This window comes from Mytilus edulis, chromosome 2, assembly GCF_963676685.1.
Source record: "Mytilus edulis chromosome 2, xbMytEdul2.2, whole genome shotgun sequence".
Lineage (NCBI taxonomy): Eukaryota > Metazoa > Mollusca > Bivalvia > Mytilida > Mytilidae > Mytilus > Mytilus edulis.
Genome location: NC_092345.1, coordinates 24392856 through 24416188, shown reverse-complemented (window position 1 = coordinate 24416188; position 23333 = coordinate 24392856). Strand labels below are relative to the sequence as shown.

General features: G+C 32.6%; 1 protein-coding gene across 1 annotated transcript; it reads left to right on the top strand.

Annotated features, from left to right (window-relative positions):
• Nucleotides 1-5058: 5058 nt before the first annotated feature.
• LOC139511796 (phytanoyl-CoA dioxygenase domain-containing protein 1-like) lies at nucleotides 5059-18797 on the top strand. Its single transcript, XM_071298883.1, has 11 exons — nucleotides 5059-5187; nucleotides 8478-8621; nucleotides 9231-9306; nucleotides 10287-10334; nucleotides 10896-10951; nucleotides 11519-11581; nucleotides 12456-12477; nucleotides 13959-14084; nucleotides 14648-14776; nucleotides 17502-17628; nucleotides 18412-18797. The coding sequence occupies exons 1-11, from the start codon at nucleotides 5158-5160 to the stop codon at nucleotides 18467-18469; spliced, it is 879 nt and encodes a 292-aa protein (XP_071154984.1). The 5' UTR covers nucleotides 5059-5157; the 3' UTR covers nucleotides 18470-18797.
• Nucleotides 18798-23333: the final 4536 nt, after the last annotated feature.

Here is a 23333-nt window from a genome sequence, read left to right as displayed (position 1 = left end):
TATTTAGATGCTTATAATTATATGTTTCAATGCAAATCGGGGACTGAGATGACAATGGTTGGAGGGGGGGGGGGGTCAGCATACATTATCTCATTTATCACATTACACAACGTTTGATGTGTCACACATGCTCAGCTGCAAACTCCCCGGCAGTTCCAGTTCCGATCCGCATACGGGTCCGCATACTACTCTACACATGCATTCTTGATGAAAGGACTGTGTAAATGTAAATTGTGAAGTAATCGATTATTTTAAAATAATTGTGATGGTACGTTTGCCGGTGTATAATTATTGAAAAAAAATGATATAATTATCTCCCTTAGATTTAACTGTTAGAGTAAAACAAACTTTGTACAATGCTAATTAATTAAACTTATTGTCATTATCTAACTGATAAATTGAAATTATAAAGTGGTTTGTTAAATAATTTTAATTATCAAAAATTGTAAAAATTTAGCAATGTTACCTTTTTTATTGTACCAGTTCAAGAAAAAGAAAAAGTAAAAGCCTGTCCAAAATGTCCTCCTATGATCCATTGAAACTTCGTAACATAAGGACTTTATGGAAACCAGCTACATGACTTGTCAGACTGCTGGTATTTAAAATAAACGTAGAATGCAGAGGTGTAAAAGTACTAAAGAATGATGTCTAATCTTGATAATAATGTCTTAAATCGCTTTCAAATCAAAGCCATGTACTTCGAAGCATAGAATATGTTTGTTACATCCGCGCAAATTTACTGTTCACAATCTCGTTATTTTCAATTTTATCAAAATGAAACATATATTTTAGCCTCTAAAATTTTATTTATTTATTGTTTTAAAGCACCATTTGTTTACCCTGCTATTAGTTATAAACTTATCAAATATGAAAATGTAATGTAGATAATTAACGGGGAGGAACCGGGAACAACCAAACATCCCTCAGGAATATTCGTACGCTTCGACCGATAAAATAACCGTTATTTGCCGTTCTCGTTAGAACTACGTTTAAACCCTTTTTTCGAGAGAGAAAATTATCATACACTGAGAGTTACCGTTAACCATCGGGTGACCGATACAACGTGTTGGTGTCTCATCTCACCATGCTCACTAGCGGCTTAAATATATGTTGATCTCGAGATCCCAATATAGCCATATGCGGATCCAGGGGGGGGGGGGGGGGCACCCTTTTGTGGGAAAAAAATGGTTGATTATATAGGGAATCACTGAAGCAGGACTGGAGCGCCTTCTCCCTTTAGGTCAGTCAGAGGAAACTCCTTTTCAAAAGTTCTGGATCCGCAACTAATAGCTAATAGTCGTTTAATCTGTAGTTCAGTTATTGAGTGTGTTCTATTCCCGATTGTGACATTTTAACTGAGAATATTCGAATATGCATGGCGATGGTGCCTTCATAGCATGAGAGACTTGTCGACGCGCCCGGTCTCTCCTTTATAAGAGTACATGCGATTCCCTCAGTTTCTGTTTATTACCTTGATTTGTCTTTTCCTATACGATTTAAAGATATCATCATACAATGAATCTCATCAAAATATGTGTTAACCAACAATTAGAAAAGCTTGCAGAGGAGATTCGAACACGTTTAATTAAGAAATGACTAGCCATAATATGATAAGTAGAAGACCACCATATATTTGGAAAGAACAACAATACTGAATAGTTCATTTGCCAATAGGCTATTTGCCAATTCCCGTAATTGACCCTATAGTTAGAGATCCCTCTTTCAGTTGTTCTCCCTTATGATAGACATTAATTTTCATTTATAATGAAGAGCTAGCAGAACGAGCAAATTTACCTGTGCGTAATGTGAGTAATATTTAAGGCTTTCAAATCTTTTAATTACATTAATTTGTTGTTAAAATCTAAATACTTTTGACATCAGAAATTATTTTTTATGCAAAATTAGTTAAACCGCCGATACATCACTTTCAATTCTTCATATACTTTGCATTGGCAAAAGCAAACTTTGTCCGGTATGGAACCAGTCTACGATTGACAAAGGAAGGTAATCTGTTTACATGGTTTAAAAAGTGTGTAACAGAATCAAATCGGTAATTGGCAAATGGACTATTACCGATTTGATTCTGTTTTTACACACTTTTTTCCTTACTATATACAAAACCATTTTAGTTATAAATCTAAAAATGTGCATGATGCATGCTTGTGTTCTATTTCTAATTGCGTAAAAAAATTGATTAAAAAAGATTTTCAAAGCCAGTATTGATCAGTATTTCATAGTGAAGTATTGTCATGAACAGAATTTCATAGTGAAATATTGTCCAGAAGGAGGTGACAAAATTTCATGGACAAGGACACTATTTCATAATAAAATATTGTCAAGGACAATATTTTATTATGAAATACCAGTGTTCATTATGAAATACTGTCAGTGGACAATATTTTATATGAAAATTCAAATTATGTCCAACAGACAATATTTCATGGAGGACAATATGTTATGTTACATACGCAATGCATGGTGAATTGAAAGTGATGTATCGGCGGTTTAACTTATTTTTTATGAAAGATAATTTCTGATGTCAAAAGTATTTAGCTTAACAAATTAATGTTATTAAAAGATTTGAAAACCTTTAAGATTACTCACATTACGCTCAGTTAAATTTGATTTCTCTGCTAGCTCTCCATTGTAAATAAAAATTAATATCCCTCATAAGGGAGACAACTAAAAAGGGGATCTCTAATTACAGGATCAATTACGGGAATTGGCAAATAGCCTATTGAGAATGGAAATGGGGAATGTGTCAAAGAGACAACAACCCGACCAAAGAAGTTTTGTACAATATAGTACTATACTATAATAAACAATTCTTCTTCTTCTTCTATAGCAGCATCTCCCAAACAATCACTTGCAAGAATCTTATCCAAATCAGTATTGTTTTGTAAGATACAGGCTATAAAGCAAATCATTAGCCTGTCGGTATCTTATTGAGTTTTTACGGCCACTGGGTCCATGACACTGCTGGTCAGTGGAGTTTCGTCCCTGATTGTAGGTATCAGCCTAGTAGTAGTGATGTTATGTTGACTTGAAATTGTATTGACCTGTTAATTTTCTGTTTTTACTGTTTATAAAAAGTTATTTTTTTCAAAGCACTTTTGTTTTCTACCCCATAGTCTTAGTCGTATGTATATTGCACAATTTTCCTGAATTTTCCTTTTCCAATGCTCTTCTACTTCGGATTAGATTTGGCCTTCTAATTTTTTTTAATTATTCGTGATTTTTCAAGAAGACTTTTTTTAGCAAAACATTCGACTCATACCAATTTACAAGTCTAACTTATGTTTAAAGATATTTGACCACTTGACCACTGATTCTTTCCTCATGCATTTGAATTATTATTTTATGTTTCTTTAATCACTCTGTAATGTTTATGTCATGTTGTAATTAATGTTATGCTCTTACTGGGCCCTTTAATTTGGAAAATAAAAATATTGTATTGTATTTGATATTAAGCATGTTAAGAGTGCATCTTTATTTTTTGGAATGACCAGCTTCTAATGTAACCTATCCGTTTCACAGATGGTAGCGGTTATATGTTCATTATCAGGTCCGTAGCCAGAAATTTCCAGGGGGGGGGGGGGTGGTATTTGAACACGAGTTCGACTTTAACAGTCACAATTCGAACAGAACGTTGACCTTAACAGTGCTTATTTCGCCCCCCCCCCCCCCCCCCCCCCCCCCCCCCCCGGCTACGGGTATGTTTATGTCGTTACTACAATCACGTTGCCATGTAACGTATGTGACCTACAGAATTAGACTTATATTTATACCGGATTTGCACTATTAATAGGTGTCAGACCACCAATTAAAAATCCCTATCTGTTCAACCAAATTTTGCAATTTTCACAGCTTTCTTAATATTTTACCTTAAGTTTAACTTCAAGGAAACCAGGTATATCCTGAATTGTACATGTATCACCTTCCTACATGCCAATTTTCAACCAATGTTTAAAGTCTTGTAACAAATTTCTGATTTTGAAAAGACAGGTACTACCAAAATAACTCCCGGTTTTCTGGAAATCTTAAATTAGTGTACTATGTAGCGCATTAATCCTGAATTTTTAATGCAAACGCATAGACAAGTGAATTTTGGCTCAAAATGGTCTAAATATATTTCCCTTTCACCAAAAGTTTCATTTCTGCAAATTTGTTAGTTAGTTTAAGTAAACAATGACATCAAAAGCACTATTTTGTGTCAAAATACGTTCTAAATTGGAGGGAGTAATTGGTGGTCTGACACCTAATAAAATTAACGGTACCAATTTTCTTGCACCAGATGCGCATTTCGACAATACATGTCTCTTCAGTGATGCTCGTGGCCAAAATATTTGAAATCCAAAGCTTATATAAAAGATGAAGAGCTATAATCCAAAACATACGCAACACAACGGTCGCCACGCAATCTCCCATGCAGAGTTGTCGGTCCAGAGCAAGGACCGACAACTCTGCATGGGAGATTGGTCGCCACGGTGTACTCAGTATTATTTGTCTATTTGTCTTTTTCTATTTTTTTGTCATAACGTTGTCAGTTTATGAGTTTGAATATCTCTCTGATATCGTTTGTCCCTCTTTTACTACTACTAAAACTTTAATTTGAATACAAAAAATATAGATATACATCATTTTTACTGCAATGGTAATCGCAGTTTGCACCACTGTGTGAGCATGTTTAGATTTGAGGGATAATAAGTCACATGTTTCAACTCAGTAAACACTCCGGGCTGAGTTGATATATCTCACATGTGACAATAGTCAGCGACATTTCGGGACATACATTACTGTGTCAAAAGTTGATACTCCTATGTGTATTGTTCTGAATTTTTAAGAAAAACTTACAGCCTACGCATACTAAAACTGTATCAGTGGTTCTATAAAAAAAAAGGGTTAAAATTTAAAAATTTTAAGAAAATGATCATTTTTTTAACCCAATCTTCCTGCCAGAGATATTTATTTTATTATGATATCAAACATAAAACAACAATTATTACTATGTCTAAAACTCTGTGACATAAATTTTCTAAATTCAAGCATTTTTTTTAGACAGGCTCAAAGTGACCAAAGTAAGGAGGGATACACACTAGTGTAATCAAATGTTACCTGGTTAACATTGGTTTCGTTCCCCTAGTCACATAAAGTACCATGGCACTTACAGAAAAACAAGTTCAAAAGGTATTTACTACATTGTATATCTTTTTATCTTCAGATTAAATGTGGATCACAACATCCTACAGTTTTTATAGTTTTCTTGTAAACAGCTTGATTCACTCTCGTGAGTCATGTCGTCCCATTTTCCCAACTGACTTCTTAAACTTTCCGATCTGTTGATTTTGCTTCGGTACCACTACCAGGTAGATAGGCAGTATTTTGCAATTTTAAGGAGTAAATTCTGTTAGCAATCACAGCATTTTGAAATTTAATGATTTTGCTAAAATGTGTTTAACACAATGCTAATGACAGAAGCACTATCCTCAATAGGGGGCGGATCCTGAAATAGCTTGCACTTGAACCAAACAGGTCAGGAATAGCCACCAATTGGTGGATTATACCTCAATTGAAATATAATCCACCAATTGACATATATTGGTAAAGATAAATTGATGTATAATGCAAGTTTTTTTGTAATAAAATGCTAGTGTGAGATAGGAGCATCATTTGGCAACTTGCTACCTATTTTATGACCATTATTAAGTCCTCTGAAAGTTTCAGTTTTGTCAAAGCCTGCTGCATCTCTTGTGAATGCATCTTTTGTTGAAACATCTGTACTATTGACCATGATTGACTTTTAAGAATGAAAGTCAAGTGTTAACAAAGAGCATTCACCTGTGGAGTTGTACTCATAATCACATGACTGCAGACAGTATTGATGTCCATTGACAGGCGGTAGGTCTTTTCACCACTGAACACCACCGCACACCGCCGAACACCCAAAAAGTTTATTATTTTGTCTTTTATCGTTATACATGTTATAAATGTGACTTAAATATAATATTCAAGTTATTAATTAAACAAATCAGAAGATTAAGAATCCAAATATCTACAGAAAACAGAAAGGGAGAGTCTATAACTGCCCACTTTTTGAACTCCGCAAACCCCCATCGACACCTCAAATATATTTTTTTCCATTTTTTTTTCTTCTTCTATCTCTTCTATAAAATAGTTGTACCAATGATAAGAAAAGAGACAAATATCAATATCTAACCAATTTACAGAGATGGAGGATAGTTGAACTGATTACTAATTATGAATATAATTGAATTTTATTATTTTAATAACACACATAATGTATTTCGAAAAATGATGAATCCAGAGACGTTTTACCTTATATTGATTATCGATTTTAACATAAAAATGATGCCCATTAAAATCTAAAAATTGATTAAATTATACGTTATTTAATTTATTTTATAGTTTTCTTAGTGGTTGGTGGTTTTTGGGGTGTTCGGTGGTGAAAAGACCCACCCATTGACCAGTGACTAGTGGTAAATTTGCCAATCAAGAATTGACAAGATAACAATAGAAGAAACTGCAAATACAATTATTGATTAAATGCAATACGTTATGTCACTATACTAAACTAGGAATGTTTGACATGTTTTCGTACCATAATATGGTTTTAAAAAAACAATGCTCCATTTTGGATGAATAATTTGCTTTGAAAAACAAAGAATTATATGTCAATTGGTCTATACCATTATATGACAATTGGTGGATTATACGTCAATTGAGGTACACATGCTTCATGGCAAAATCTTTGCCCCTTCATAATCATACATCCCTGTGTGATCCAGTTGCTGTAAAAAAAATTCTAATCCGAGTATGAGCCCCCACAGTCTTTGCCACACACCACTGCATGTGAGCCCCAGGTTTGTTAGCTGCCTTTGTAGTATTTTCTATTTATGATTACACGATATTTAGCTAGGTTGTTGTTTTTTTTGTCGAGCCTGCAACTTTTGTTGCAGAAAGCTCGACATAGGGATAGTGATCCGGCGGCGGCGGCTACGGCGGTGTTAGCTAACTTTTTAAAAGCTTTATATTTTAGAGGGTGGAAGACCTGGATGCTTCATACTTTGTATATAGATGCCTCATATTACGAAGTTTCCGTCAGTCACATGTCAAATGTCCTTGACCTCATTTTCATGGTTCAGTGACCACTTGAAAAAAAAGTTCAGATTTTTTTGTAATGTTGAATTCTCTCTTATTATAAGTAATAGGATAATTATATTTGGTATGTGCGTACCTTGCAAGGTCCTCATGCCCGTCAGACAGTTTTCACTTGACCTCAACCTCATTTCATGGATCAGTGAACAAGGTTAAGTTTTGGTGGTCAAGTCCATATCTCAGATACTATAAGCAATAGGTCTAGTATATTCGGTGTATGGAAGGACTGTAAGGTGTACATGTCCAGCTGGCAGGTGTCATCTGACCTTGACCTCATTTTCATGCTTCAGTGGTTATAGTTAAGTTTTTGTGTTTTGGTCTGTTTTTCTCATACTTTATGCAATAGATCTACTATATTTGTTGTATGGAATGATTGTAAGATGTACATGTCTAGCGGGAAGATGTCATCTGACCTTGACCTCATTTTCATGGTTTAGTGGTCAAAGTTAAGTTTTTGAGTTTTTGTCTTTTTATCTAATACTATATGCCATAGGTCAACTATATTTGGTGTATGGAAATATTTTATGATCTATATGTCAGTCCCGCAGGTTTTATTTGACCTCGACCTCATTTTCACGGTTCATTGCTCAGTGTTAAGTTTTTGTGTTTTGGTCTATTTTTCTTAAACTATAAGTAATAGGTCAACTATATTTGTTGTATGGAAGCATTGTTAGCTGTACATGTCTGCCTGGCATGGTTCATCTGACCTTGACCTCATTTTAATGGTTCATTGGTCTTTGTTTAGTTATCTTGGTTAATGCTAAGTTTATGTGACAGTTTTTAATAAAGCTTTATACTTAGGACTATCAACATAATATCAACAATTAGTAAAAAAGGCGAGACATTTCAGCGTGTGCACTCTTGTTTTAATTTGTGACAGGTATTTATATCCACATATAAATTGATGTATTAGCCCTAGTTGTACTGACCCCAACTTATTTTGTCTTATTCTTTTTTTAACATTTTAAAAAGTTTTTATATAGGGAAAATAACTTTATATCTATTATAAGCATTTTACTAGCCATACTTTATATTTGTCAGTTGATCTCTGATTATGTTAAAGCTGGAATAAAGTTATAAATAAATCAAAAATAAATAATGCTTCATGTTGTATTCTCTTTTCAACTTTTCTTATCTTATTTAGAACAGTTGCTTTGGTTAGCAGGTTAGATTTTTTTTTTTTAAAGAGAGTCAAATTCTTTTTTGCTGCTTAAAATTTTATGCCCATTTAACTTATTGGTATTTTTTCCCGAAAACTCAACAAAAATATGGTTTAGTATTTTCTATTTTTATCATTTCAGTTTATGGATGATGGGTACCTCCTTATTGAGAATTTCATCACAGACGAAGAGGCAGACATTATACGGGAGGAATGTGGTAAAGTTGTAGATGACATGAATCCAGATGAGCATAACACAGTATTTACAACACTTGAAATGAAAAGGGTTAGAATTTAATCTAGTCTACAAATTTCACTGGCCACCTTTACATGTAAACATGGTAAATGCAACTAAATGCATTTGGTGAAAGAAGTTAAAGGGTACAACTGATAAAAAAATATTATTTGTAGTACTCTAAAATGTAATTGTTACAGACATTCACTAAAGAACGTAGTTTTCGTACAGATCACTATCTGAAATTAAAGATGACTTTGAATTCCATTGCATGATTTTAAAATTGTTTCTTTTTTTATGGCATTAGCTTAGAGTATGCAGCAATGCAAATACATAATCCGTCAGCTGAATGATTTCCTTGATGTTCTATTTATCATGAAATAGTTTTAAAAGAGAATCAATATTCAAGTGCTGAAAAGATGTCTTAGAAAAACCTGTTGTATATTATGTAATGTGAAAGTCACCAAAATAAATAAAGGAAAATTCAAAAGAAATGCAAAACACACAATCATGACAATAAAGACAACACATTTTGTAAACATATATTAAAAGCCAAACTCTGATTTATTTGATGGAAAAAATATGTAAAACAATGATCCTTTGCAATACCAGGGAAATATGCACCAATATTACAGTCTTACTTGAATTTCCTCCTTTCAGACATCGGATGATTACTTCCTGAATAGTGGTGACAAAATCAGATTCTTTTTTGAAGATGGAGCTAGAGATGAACAAGGTAAGATGTCCTTAAAATAAAATGTAGATTGTACCATATAAGAGGGTTGTTATAGGGGGTATTTTAATGATGAATACCAGTAAAAAATCTGGCAAAATGATATTAATAACTGTAATTTTTTGTGTCTGACAATACAATGTACACTTTCTTTTTGACAATAAAAAAATGAACAGACTTTGACAAATCAAGTTAAATCATTTGAGATCTCTGACGATTCACAATAAGAATATTTTGACAAATTATGATAACATTTGAATCAATATGATTCTAACTATAGCCAAAAATAACCTTTTGACACTCAATGGCAAAGGTCTACCCTCATATATATATATAAGACTCAATATGGTATCATTGAAATGTTTCATGTAGTAATTCAATTTTTTGAGATGTGAATTATTTTGTTTAGATTTTGTTATAAAATAAACATAGCTTAATACAAAATGAATGCTGTATAGGTTTTACTCCTTGTTAAAGGCTATATGATGAGTCTTTTGATGACCTGTAATTGGTCAGTTGTTAAGATCAAATTTTACATTCTATTAGGGGTGTAATACCACTGAATCATAAACATCTATCTTGGGTGTTTCAAAGCACCATTATTTTTTTATTTGGTGTTTCTGTAGAATATTTTGGAAACTTTGGTTACATGGTAACAGAAGCTTGTACACAGGGAAAAAAAGGGGTGAACATTTGATTGGTTGACTTCCAGTGATGGTTATTTTCTTATATGCAATAAAATGTTATTTGTTTTGTCTTTATTACTGGACAGTATAAAACTTTACTCGTGCCAAGTATTTCTTTATTTGAAAAAAAAAGATAAAGTCTGCACAATATTTTGAAAAGTGCAAATATGAGAAAATCAATGGTGGCATTACACCTTGAACTATATATTAACTTTAAAAGGATTATTTGAAGTGAATAGGATATATAAGACAATAAGCAAGTTGTCTAATGTAGTTATTTTTGTTGCTCCTTTCCAGGAAAATTAAAAGTAGAGAAACAGCTTTCACTGAATAAAATTGGTCATGGTGAGTATTTTGTAAATTATCATGTTAGGGAAATATTTCATAAATAGAGCAAACAATTTGAATGGGAACAATAACCCTACATTCACATGAAAGAACAGACAGACAGACAGACAGACCTGATGATTTTCAGCAGAGTTATGGTCCTTGGACTTCGAAAATTCACTAAAATTATCAGTTTTACATACTTTGTTTGCGTAATGCTTGAAGATATTGACTTCATATTGTTATATAGTTTACACCATATCGCATTTTGTTCCAGTACAATTAATTTATTAACTGATAGGGGACTATGTATTGCCATGCAATACACTCAGAATGCTTGTTTCTAACTAGTATTTAAAAGGTTTTAAATACCGGTATATGAATTGGAGTTGTTTTCTGTCATTTTCATTATAAACGACATAACACTATTGTATATTAAGCTACATTGGCATCAATTGATGATTTGATGGTTGCAAATACCTGTTTACTGGCTCTGTTAACACATTGCCAGTAAACTTAATTTGTGACCATCATTACAATCAATTCAATACAGTTATCTCCTAATTTTACTTTTCACAGCATTACACGTACTGAATCCAGTTTTTAAAAAGTTGACATTTGATGAAAGAATAAAGGTATTTATATATATAAATAATAGTAAAATGTATTACTTCATTTTTTATATGGATAAAAAAGATTGATTGATTTTTAATGTAAAGTGTAGTGCCATTTTCTGCACTCCTATCTATTTCATGCATGCCAGTTTTTATTGTTGGGGGAAACCAGAGCACTGGAAAACTGGCAATTCTATTCATTTAAGAGTGGAGTCAAAGGCACCTTACCACTGAATATTTATAAGTATATATAGCCATATAGTTAATAATGTCTGTGTTATTTGGTCCCTTGTTGAGAGATGTCTCATTGGCAATCATACCACAACTTCTTTTTTCATATACTTTAACTTTAATATTCTAACTCATAATGGCCATGTTTCAAATTTTTCTTTAGCCTCATGTGATCATAATATATTCTGATATATCTTTTTTCAACTTTCTGTTTTAACTGAATACTTTTAGTTGGATTATCAATAGTGATCTAGGTAGCTCACAGTTCAACTTTTTTTCTTTCATGCAATCAAATTTGGTATGAAAAGGTTATGTAATAAGAATAGATATTTGATATTTCCATGTTTATATTTACAGGCAATAGCTAAGTCAATCAGTCTTGTCGATCCTGTTGTATGTCAGAGTATGTACATTTTTAAGGTAAAAGTTATGCTACTAGGACAGTCTTTTTAAAAAAATAGTAACTTTATCTACATTCACAAAACTTGTCAGCATGTCAGATTAAAAAAAAATATGCCAGATACATTTTTTGATTGATTGTTGTATTTTTAATGCCACTTTTAAGCGCCCCTTTGGGGCTATTTCGTGGCAGCCAGTTTTTATTGGTGGAGGAAGTCGGAGTGCACAGAGAAAAACACCAACCTCCCATCTATAGGAAAACTGACAATCCTAGTCAATCAAGATTGGAGTAGAGTGCACCCGCACCAGCAGGGTTTATACTCACAACCTCAGTGTTGTTGTACAGGCTAGTGATTACAGTAGTAGAACTACTTAGACCACTTGGCCACCAAGGTCCCTGTAAACTTTTTTTGAATAAATGTGGTAGATGTGCATCAGTTACAGAATCATATGATAGGGCATTTAAATATTCACAGTTCATTCCATGTGTTTGGGTTTCATGACCTTTTTACAATGCATTTCAAATCAGAAAGGGTAATTTCAGGTCAATGTCTTTTACAAAAAACAAAGAAATAGTCACCTTTGACAATTTCCCTTTTATACATTAAGTGCATTATATTAAGACATATTTAACCATAACAGTAAAAGCTCAATCTTTGCTTGTGTCCCCAGCAGTGGTCAGCATACACAGGAAATAACTCAGCTATCTATGGCTTTTCTCACAAACTTTCACTTGTAGGAAGGACCTTTAAAAGCAAATTACAAATTTTCTATCATCAATTCAAAAGTGTCATGAAATTACTCTTATTTGTATGGTTGCTTTAAAACCTTTTTAACAAACAATTATTAAATGTATGTATTCTGTAGTTTATATTTCACATTTTGACTATTTTAGCAACCAGGAATAGGAGGAGAAGGTATGTTGAGGTAATATATATATCCTAGAGTAGTGTGTGTTAATTCCCCTGCTTTTGCATGTTCAATAAACTGTGAACCAAACTTTTTTAACAAAAATTTTATTTGAAGTTGACTCTTTTGAAGCTGACTTCACAATTTTTTTTCTTCATAATTTATAATATTTTCCATGTATTTATTAAGAAAAATATCCAAGTTTGACATTTTTGCCACAATTGATATTCACACTATTATATTCTCTCTAAAGTTGGGAAAATAAGTTGTTTAACAGTAGATTCTCCTATGTAAGGATGTTATAATATTTCTCTTCTTTATATAGTTAAATTTCAACACATGCAGCTATGGTGAGTATGAAGCAAGGATATTTTTGACTATATTGAGTGGAGAATTATTGTCACTCATGACCAGAGGGAAAATTTCTTTCTTATGCCAAACCGCATGAATGGATTACACAATGCAAGAGCTTTCACTTTACAAAGTTCCAATAACTAATCACAGCTCTTAAATTTACTGATGTGATTTAAGGTGGTACGTAACACTGCAGAGAGATAACAATGTAAAATCAGCTAAATGTTTTAATCTCATTGTATTGTTAAGGAAATAAAAAGCTTCTCAATGACCAAAATTAGTTTTTGTCAAACTGCTATATATATCTAATGAAAATTTCTGAGAAAGTGTTTGGTTCAAGTTTTTTTACTTTTTTTTTTTTTCCAAAGGGTCAAAGTAAATATTTTGTCAAAATTTTATGAAAATTAAATGAGCCAAATAAGTTTTAGTCAAGGCGTTTGGTACCACATAAATTAAGAGTTTTTTTTTAAATACCTTGTTTAATTAGTACCATATGAAAGCTCCCTCAGATACGTCATGTATCAGTGCAGCAACATCATATGCTCAAGTCCATCAACATCATTTCATCAATGAAATGCTAGTGACTTTATTCATACAAACAAACAGCTATTCCAATGTTTTGTCTGCATAAAAGTAGTACATGTATTACTAAATATTTCATTTTACCTCATATTCTTAAGAAAAAAACAGTCAAGAGTCCAAGTCAACTAAAAGAATTAAAATCAAGCTAACAATTGGTAAAGAATAATCAATATTACCATGGTTATTTGTATGTCCAGTGATGACTTTGATGCATTAAAAACATGATTTAATTCTTTGTATTGTTTAGAAAGAGTTGCATTTTGGCCATGGCAATAAGCATGCTCTTTGATGATTATTTGAAGTACTGTATATTCAAAAATTATTGCGTGTATTTATTATTGCGATTTTGTCATTTAAGACCTAAATGCGATTTTAATTTTTACGATTTTGAGAAAAAACAGTTTAATTCATATAAAATATTTCAAAATGCGAGTTTAAATTATTGCGATTACAACTCTGTCGCATTTTTGCAATAATAAAAACCTCACAATAATTTCTGAATTTACAGTATATTTTTTTTTAACTCAATCATTTTTAATTGTATTTTTCGCAGTTATTCCACATCAAGATGCCACCTTTCTTCACACTGACCCTATGAAGTTATTTGGAATCTGGATAGCATTGGAAGATGCCAAGGAAGAAAATGGATGTTTATATTTTATTCCAGGATCTCATAAAAGTATGTCCCATAATTCATTATTCTTTTTAATTCATTCTTTCATTTTTTTTATTTTTTAATATTTGTTAATACTGTAGAATCAGTATTATGAGTGGGATACCAATTTTCTTGGATAATGTATAGATAAACACTAATATTTATATAAATATTCAACAATAAACATTTTTTATAAGCTTGTATATATGCAGACTTTGACATAACCACGAAATCTGTTATCCTTAAAAGTACATTTTTTATTCAATCCTATAAAAATTATACCCAAAAAAGTAAATAAATCAACAGAAGGGATAAAATTAAATCCAATGACAAACATACAAATTTTTCTTCGGAGGTTTCATAACAAATCATGGACATTTTCTTCATATTTTCAAATTTTAAGCACAAAATTTCACAGATTTTTTTCATAAGATGAATAGTTATGAGTTTTTTGTTTAAAATTTTGTGATGACCAAAAGATTTTATGAAATATAAATTGGCCTTTTCTTATATTGTTAGTAAATAGTTGGGGGATATTAAATAACAATCTTTTTTTTATCAGAATTTGAATTTATCATGTATTTAAGGTGGTATCTATGGCAACAGAAGAATGATCAGAAACCCTGATAAGGGTGAAGGACAGCCTACATGTACTTTCAGAGGTGAAGTAGAAAAGTTTGATGACAACAAGTGGGTACCTGCACCAGTGAAGAAAGGTAACTCTAGAATAAAAAAATAAAAAAATAACTGGAAAATTTGAAGGGCCATTCAAAACACTTAAAGTCTAAGAAAAACTAACAACACTATGGCAAAATACAAAAAGACAAACAAATAACTAAATAGAAAACCAAATATTGATCAACACAAACTCCACCAAAAACTGGGAATAAACTCAAGTGGTTTGGAAGGTAATCAGTTCCTCCTCTGCATACAATACCTGTCATGTTGCTCATGCAAGTACAAAACAAAAATGCTAAAAAATGATCTAATTTGTAAACATTTCATATGAAAAAAAGGAATTTTTTATGTATATATATCTTTATTCTCAATAAACCATCATTTTGACAAGGTATAGAGAAATACATATTTACAATATATACAATATTCAATAAATACAATTAGTAAAAGACGTGTTACAAAAATAATTAATAGGGTGGCGTCACACTAGATAAAGCCAGGAGATCACACAGATTTATTTATAGTTTTGATAAATTTGCAGAGTTTAATCAACTTTACCTTCTTTTTTGATGACATTAATAATTTATACTTTAAAATATTTGGCTTTGTGTAGCTATACTTTTCTATGTAATTTTTCCTCTCCTGTTAAAAAAATTGGCATTCCAAAATAAATTGAAATTCATCCCCGAATTCATTGCTTTTACACAGAGTACAGTTTCTATTTTGTTTGCTGGTGTTTAACCATCTACCAGCTTCAATGGGTAATTTATGATTAGTCGTTTTAAATCTGCAAAATTCTACAAGATTTTTGTTATCTAAAATATCTAAATAAGCTTCAGAACTAAAACTATCTTTAAATACTTTGTAATTTACAGCTTTTGGTGATTCTTCTAACAGTAAGTGCCAATTCTGTTTAAATTGATCTTTAAGGTTTTTACTATCTGTAAGACGTAGCCAATTCAAATTAATAAAAGTTAGTGAATTCCAAATATATGTTATAAATAAGGTTTTACAGGTCTGTTGCATTGACTGCTAAAAGGGAAAATTAACAAAAGCTAAAAAATCTACTGAATAAATAACTTTGTCAGGTTTCAGGGAAATATAACATTTGTGTTAATCACTTAGTGTACATTTTTAGCTCTTAAGTGAGCTTTTCTCATCACTTGGCGTCCGTCGCCGTTGTCCGTCGTCGTTAACTTTTTACATTTTGAACTTCTTCTAGAGAACCACGGAATGAAATGAAACCAAACATAGCATGGATGTTCCTTATGAGGTGCTGACCAAGTGTTGTTACTTTGTAGCTGATCCATCATCCAAGATGGCCGCCAGCGGGGGACTTAGTTTAACATAGAACCCTATGGGAAATGCATACAAATGACTTCTTTTAGAGTACCACTGAATGGAATCAAACCAAACATAACATGAATGTTCCTTATGAGGTGCTGACCAAGTGTTGTTACTTTGTAGCTGATCCATTATCCAAGATGGCCGCCAACGGGGGACTTAGTTTAACATAGGACCCTATAGGAAATGCATACAAATGACTTCTTTTAGAGAACCATTGAATGGAATGAAACCAAACATAGCATGAATGTTCCTTATGAGGTGCTGACCAAGTGTTGTTACTTTGTTGCCGATCCATCATCCAAGATGGCCGCCAGCGGGGGACTTAGTTTAACATAGGACCCTAGGGAAATGCATACAAATGACTTCTTTTAGAGAACCACTGAATGGAATGAAACCAAACATAGCATGAATGTTCCTTATGAGGTACTGACCAAGTGTTGTTACTTTGTAGCCTATCCATCATCCAAGATGGCTGCCATCAGGGGACTTAGTTTAACATAGGACCCTATGGGAAATGCATACAAATGACTTCTTTTAGAGAACCACTGAATGGAATGAAACCAAACATAGCATGAATGTTCCTTATGAGGTACTGACCAAGTGTTGTTACTTTGTAGCTGATCCATCATCAAAGATGGCTGCCAACGTGGGACTTAGTTTAACATAGGACCCTATGGGAAATGCATACAAATGACTTCTTTTAGAGAACCACTGAATGAAATGAAACCAAACATAGCATGAATGTACCTTATGAGGTGCTGACCAAGTTTTGTTACTTTGTAGCTGATCCATCATCCAAGATGGACGCCAACGGGGGACTTAGTTTAACATAGGATCCTATGGAAAATACATACAAATTACTTCTTTTAGAGAACCACTGAATTAAATGAAACCAAACATGTTTGTTCCTTTCCTTTTGAGGTGCTGGCCAAGTGTTGTTACTTTGTAGCCAATTTTTTTTTTTTTATATATAATTTCAAAAACCCAAGAAAAGTCAGGTGAGCGATACAGGCTCTTGTGATCCTCTAGTTTATCTTCTATGAGCCAATAATTTACTGCACACCTGCATGAAATTGCATTCAAACCTGAATTATAAAATTGTTAAAGTGTTTCACTATAAGAACGGATAATGAAATGAATTTTCGTAACAAACAATTCAAAATATTTTAACAATTTACAGTAGGTACACTTATCATGTTGCAATGATTTATTGAAGCAGTCACCTAAAGTGTAAATAATCTTTTAGAAATAAATTGCTAATGGTCATTGGCAATAACGTTCATCCCAAAAATGTGATCTTAAAATTGTGTCATTAAAATGCACAGACTTATGGAAATGCAAACAAGATATTAAACTTGTACCTAAGTGGTATTTATAGGTTAATACAATGATTTGTTGATTTTATGTATTTTTCAGGTGGCCTCGTTCTGATACATGGTGAGGTGGTTCATAAAAGTGAAAAGAATACATCAGATCAGTCACGCAATATCTACACCTTTCATGTATATGACCAAAAAAATACAAAGTATTCAGAGGAAAATTGGTTAGTATATAGACTAATAAGTAAAGTTTAATGATAACTCTTTTATGTTTTCTATACATGCACATAGTCATTGAACAAACAGTAGATTTTTATGCTTCATTTTTGGGCATTATGTTTTCTGGTCTGTTTCTTTGTTGTACCGTTCATTCGATCGTCTGTCTGTCTGTCTGTCTGTCTGTCTGTCCCACTTCAGATTAAAGTTTTTGGCAAGGTAGTTTTTGATGAAGTTTAAGTCCAATCATCTTGAAACTTAGTACACATGTTCCATATGATATGATCTTTTTAATTTTAATGCCAAATTAGAGTTTTGACCCCAATTTCACAGTCCACTGAACAGAGAACATGATAGTGCGATTTGGGCATCCATGTACTATTGACACATTCTTGTTGTACCCAAAATTGCACCAAACATAAGTTTGATTTTATTCATTTATTTGCTCTTACTTGATCAAGTACTAGTAAGTCTTACCACAGAGTGGGTAACCTGTCAACGAATTATATACTAGGGACTCAAAAGTTGGTTTCATGAAAATAGTCTATAATAGTAAATGTGAACAAATAACAATGTAAAAAAAAACTAAAAAAAAGAATAATCAATATTGGAACATCAAATTAAATTGTAATAGCTACTCATATAACTTGTTTTGAATTTTGTTATATAGTATGACAAAAAAAATAAGAAATACATAATGAAACAAAAACTGACATTACAAAATACAAAATTTGTACATATGTATCAATATTTAAACTAAATTAACCATTAGTTCATGTTTTTGTTTTTAGGCTACAACCATCAGAAGCAGTACCATTCACACCTTTGTATCCCACGTCTCCTGAATGATGTTTGTAATTTACAAAAGGTGATTCAAATGGACATGTGATATAAACAGATATTCAGATTAATATCTAAGATTTATCTCCTCCTGACTATGTCAAATTTATTTTATGATGATTATGGATTACTGAATTTGTAGATAGGATTCCAATGATTTTATAATAATTATTTAAAAACAGTACAATGAAATATAATATGGACATATATTCTAGATTAAATTGTATTTTGATGCAATGAGAACTGAAAACTATCTTTGTATTTAATTGATTGTTATATCTATTGATTCAGTTATAATTTATATGTTTAAATATGAATAAAATGCACGTCAAAAGCTTGTAGAAATTTTTTTTAGTTTTCTATTTGTGTGTTTGTATATTTGATTCTGTATCATAGGTATTATGAATTATTAATATCATCAAGTATAAGTTCACAACAATCAAGAGTAAATACAAGCTCTGAACAGTCTAAGAAAGCACAAAATCACAACAGTCCAAGTAAGAACAAAATCACAATAGACAGATTAAGATCAAGTTCAATACAGTTGGTGTAAGCACAATATCACAACAATCAGGGTTAAAGCAGAATCACAAGTCATAATTAAAGAACCTTATTGAGCGCGCTCACATACCCCACGTCCCCACATTGTCACTGGAGAAATAAAATAACTGTAAGAAAAAAAAATTGTATACCGGGAAAGAAAAAAAAATTGAATCATAATTTCCTGTCGATATGCACATCTACATAGTATTTCCTTATTATCTACAAAGTTTCATGAAATTCTGTTGTGTGGTTTCAGAGGAGTTGCAATGACAAACTGTTGCAGAGGTATATTGAAGCAAAAAAGTTCAAAGGGGCGTAACTCCTAGAAAAAATTTGAATCATAATTTCCTGTCCATATGCACATCTACATAGTATGTCCTTATTATCTACAAAGTTTCATGAAATTCTGTTGTGTGGTTTCAGAGGAGTTGCAATGACAAACTGTTGCAGAGGTATATTGAAGCAAAAAAGTTCAAAGGGGCGCAACTCCTAGAAAAAAATTGAATCTATTTCCTGTTGATATGCACATCTACATAGTATGTCCTTATTATCTAAAAAGGTTTCATGAAATTATGTTGTGTGGTTTCAGAGGAGTTGCAATGACAAACTGTTGCAGAGGTATATTGAAGCAAAAAAGTTCAAAGGCGCGTAACTCCTAGAAAAAAATTGAATCATAATATCCTGTCGATATGCACATCTACATAGTATGTCCTTATTATCTATAATATTTTCTTAAATTCTGTTGTGTGGTTTTAGAGGAGTTGCGATGACAAACTGTTGCAGTAGTATATTGAAGCAAAAAAATTAAAAGGGGCGTAACTCCTAGAAAAAAATTGAATCTATTTCCTGTGGATATGCACATCTACATAGTATGTCCTTATTATCTATAATATTTTCTCAAATTCTGTTTTGTGGTTTCAGAGGAGTTGCGATGACAAACTGTTGCAGTAGTATATTGAAGCAAAAAAAATAAAAGGGCCGTAACTCCAAGAAAAAAAATAAGTTGAATTTTCCTGTCGATATGCACATCTACATAGTATCTGCTTATTATCTAAAAAGGTTTCATGAAATTCTGTTGTGTGGTTTGAAAGAAGTTACGATGACAAGAAACAGGACTCACGGATGGATGGACAGGTCGGAAACATTATACCCTCCGAACCTTCGTTATGTGAGGTATAATAAGTGGAAGATAACAATAGAGTACGAGCAAGATAACAACAGTCAGGTGAGATGCATGATTACAATAATTCGAGTAATTACAAATATCACAAGATTCTGAGTAGAACATGATCTTGTAGCCATTTGTCAGTAAATACAGGATCCCAACAGTCAGAGTAAGTACAAGCTCACAACAGTCAGAGAAGTAAAGGATTTTGTAGCCATTTGTCTGTCAATACAGGTTCCCAACAGTTAAGGTAAGCACCAGATAACAACAGTCAGAGAAGTACAGGATCTCGTAGCCATTTGTCTGTAAATATATGATCCCGACAGTCAAGGTAAGAACCAGATAACAACAGTCAGAGAAGTACAGGATCTCGTAGACATTTGTCTGTAAATACATGATCCCAACAGTTAAGGTAAGCACCAGATAACAACAGTCAGAGAAAAACAGGATCTCGTAGCCATTTGTCTGTAAATACATGATCCCAACAGTTAAGGTAACTTAAAGAACCAGATAACAACAGACAGAGAAAAACAGGATCTCGTAGCCATTTGTCTGTAAATACATGATCCCAACAGTTAAGGTAAGATCCAGATAACAACAGTCAGAGAAAAACAGGATCTCGTAGCCATTAAAACAGGATCTCGTAGCCATTTGTCTGTAAATACATGATCCCAACAGTTAAGGTAAGCACCATATAACAACAGTCAGAGAAAAACAGGATCTCGCAGCCATTTGTCTGTAAATACATGATCCCAACAGTTAAGGTAAGCACCAGATAACAACAGTCAGAGAAATACATGATCCCGTAGCCATTTGTCTGTAAATACAGGAGCCCAACAGTTATTAAGGTAAGAACCAGATAACAACAGTCAGAGAAGTACATGATCTCGTAGCCATTTGTCTGTAAATACAGGATCCCAACAGTTAATGTAAGAACTAGATAACAACAGTCAGAGAAGTACAGGATCTCGTAGGCTTTTGGGAGTAAATACATGATTCCAACAGTCAAGGTAAGCACCAGATAACAACAGTCAGAAAAGTACAAACTCACAACAATCAGATTAAGATCCTGACATTCAGAGTAAATAGAGACTCACACAGACAAAATAAGAACAAGATCACTACAATCAGGGAAAGCCAAAACATAACTCGTCTGTTGGAGTAGGTAAAAGATCACAACAAAAGAGTGCACACACTGAAATGTCGCTTTTTTTACTAACCATTGATATAACGTTGATAGTCCTAAATATTAAGTTTAACTACAACTATCAAATAAACTTAACATGATCCTAGAAAATGAGGTCAAGGACTTATAAACCAACAAAAAATACATGTACTTTTCAATCATTCAATACACTAAATATAGTTGATCCATTGCTTACAGTTTCTACGAAACAGATTTAACCAAGAAAACTAAACATTGACCAATGAATCATGAAAATGCGGTCAAGGTCAGATGAACCATGTACATGTACCGCTTACAATCCTCCCGTAAACAAAAATAGTTGACCTATATATTACTTATAGTTGAATATAAAAAGCCACACACAAATTTAACACTGAGCAATGAACCGTGAAAATGAGGTCAAGGTCAATTAAAACCCGCAAGACTGACATGTACATCATAAAATATGTTCATACAGCAAATATACTAAACCTATTGAATATAGTATTAGAAAAAAGACCAACACTAAAAAACTTAGCTTTGACCACTGAATCATATAAAATGAGGTTAAGGTCAGATGACAACTGCTAGTTGGACATGTACACCTTACAATCATTACATGCACCAAATATAGTAGACATATTGCATACAGTATAAGAAAAACAGACCAAAACACAAACAGTTATCTATAACCACTAAACCATGAAAATGAGGTCAAAGTCAGGTGACACCTGCCAGCTGGACATGTACACCTTACAATCCTTCCATACTCCAAATATATGAGACCTATTGTCTTAAGTATCTGAGATATGGACTTGACCACCAAAACTTAACCTTGTTCACTGATCCATGCAATGAGGTCGAGGTCAAGTGAAAAATGTCTGACGGACATGGGGACCTTGCGAGGTACGCACATACCAAATATTGTTATCCTTTTACTCATAATAAGAGAGAAACTTTTATAATAGCTACTAGTAGCATCTAAAAAAAACTTAACTTTTTTCAAGTTATAACTTAACCATGACAATGAAGTCATGGACAATGGCCATATTTCAGACGGAAACTTGATACTTGAAACAAGAGACCAAATGACACAGAAATTAACAACTATAGGTCACCGTTAAGCCTTCAACACTGAGCAAAACCCATGCCGCAAATTCAGCTATAAAAGGCTCAGAAATGACAATGTTAAACAATTCAAACGAGAAAAACTAACGCCCTAATAGTTACAAAATAGTTAGTTATAGCGGTGGATACTAGTATGTACAAGGTCACAACAGCCTGAGTGAGAACAAGATTACAGTTGTCGGACTGAGAACAATATAACTTGCAAAAGTGAAGTAAGAACAATGTTACAACAGTCAGAGTAAGAAAAAAATAATAACATTCAGAGTAAGAACAAGAAAACAACAGTCTGAATGACAACAAGATTATAACATAATTGGTTATAGATTACAACAGTGAATATGTACAAGGTCACAACAGCCTGAGTGAGAACAAGATTATAATATAATTGGTTATAGATTACAACAGTGAATATGTACAAGGTCACAACAGCCTGAGTGAGAATTAAAATACAGTTGTAGGAGTGAGAACAACATAACAAAAGATAAAGTAAGAACAAGATAACAACAGTCTGAGTAAGAAAAAGATGACACCAGTCAGAGTAAGGACAAGATAACAACAGTCTGAGTGACAAGATAAAAACAGTCTGAGTAAGAACAAGATAACAACAGTCAGAGTAACAGAGTAAGAACAAGATAACAACAGTCTGAGTGGAAACAAGATTACAACTGTCAGAGTGAGAACAGGATATCAACAGTCAGAGTGAGAACAAGATTACAACAGTCAGAGTTGTTCTATGATAATTTCTGTATTCTTGTCTTTCGTGTTTTGCTTATGTCCTTTGTGTCTGTGCCTTTTTTGTTTTTTCTTTGTATGTGACGTGGCTCCGTCATTGTGTTTTTGTGCTATGGTAAATGTTTGTATAATATCTGCTT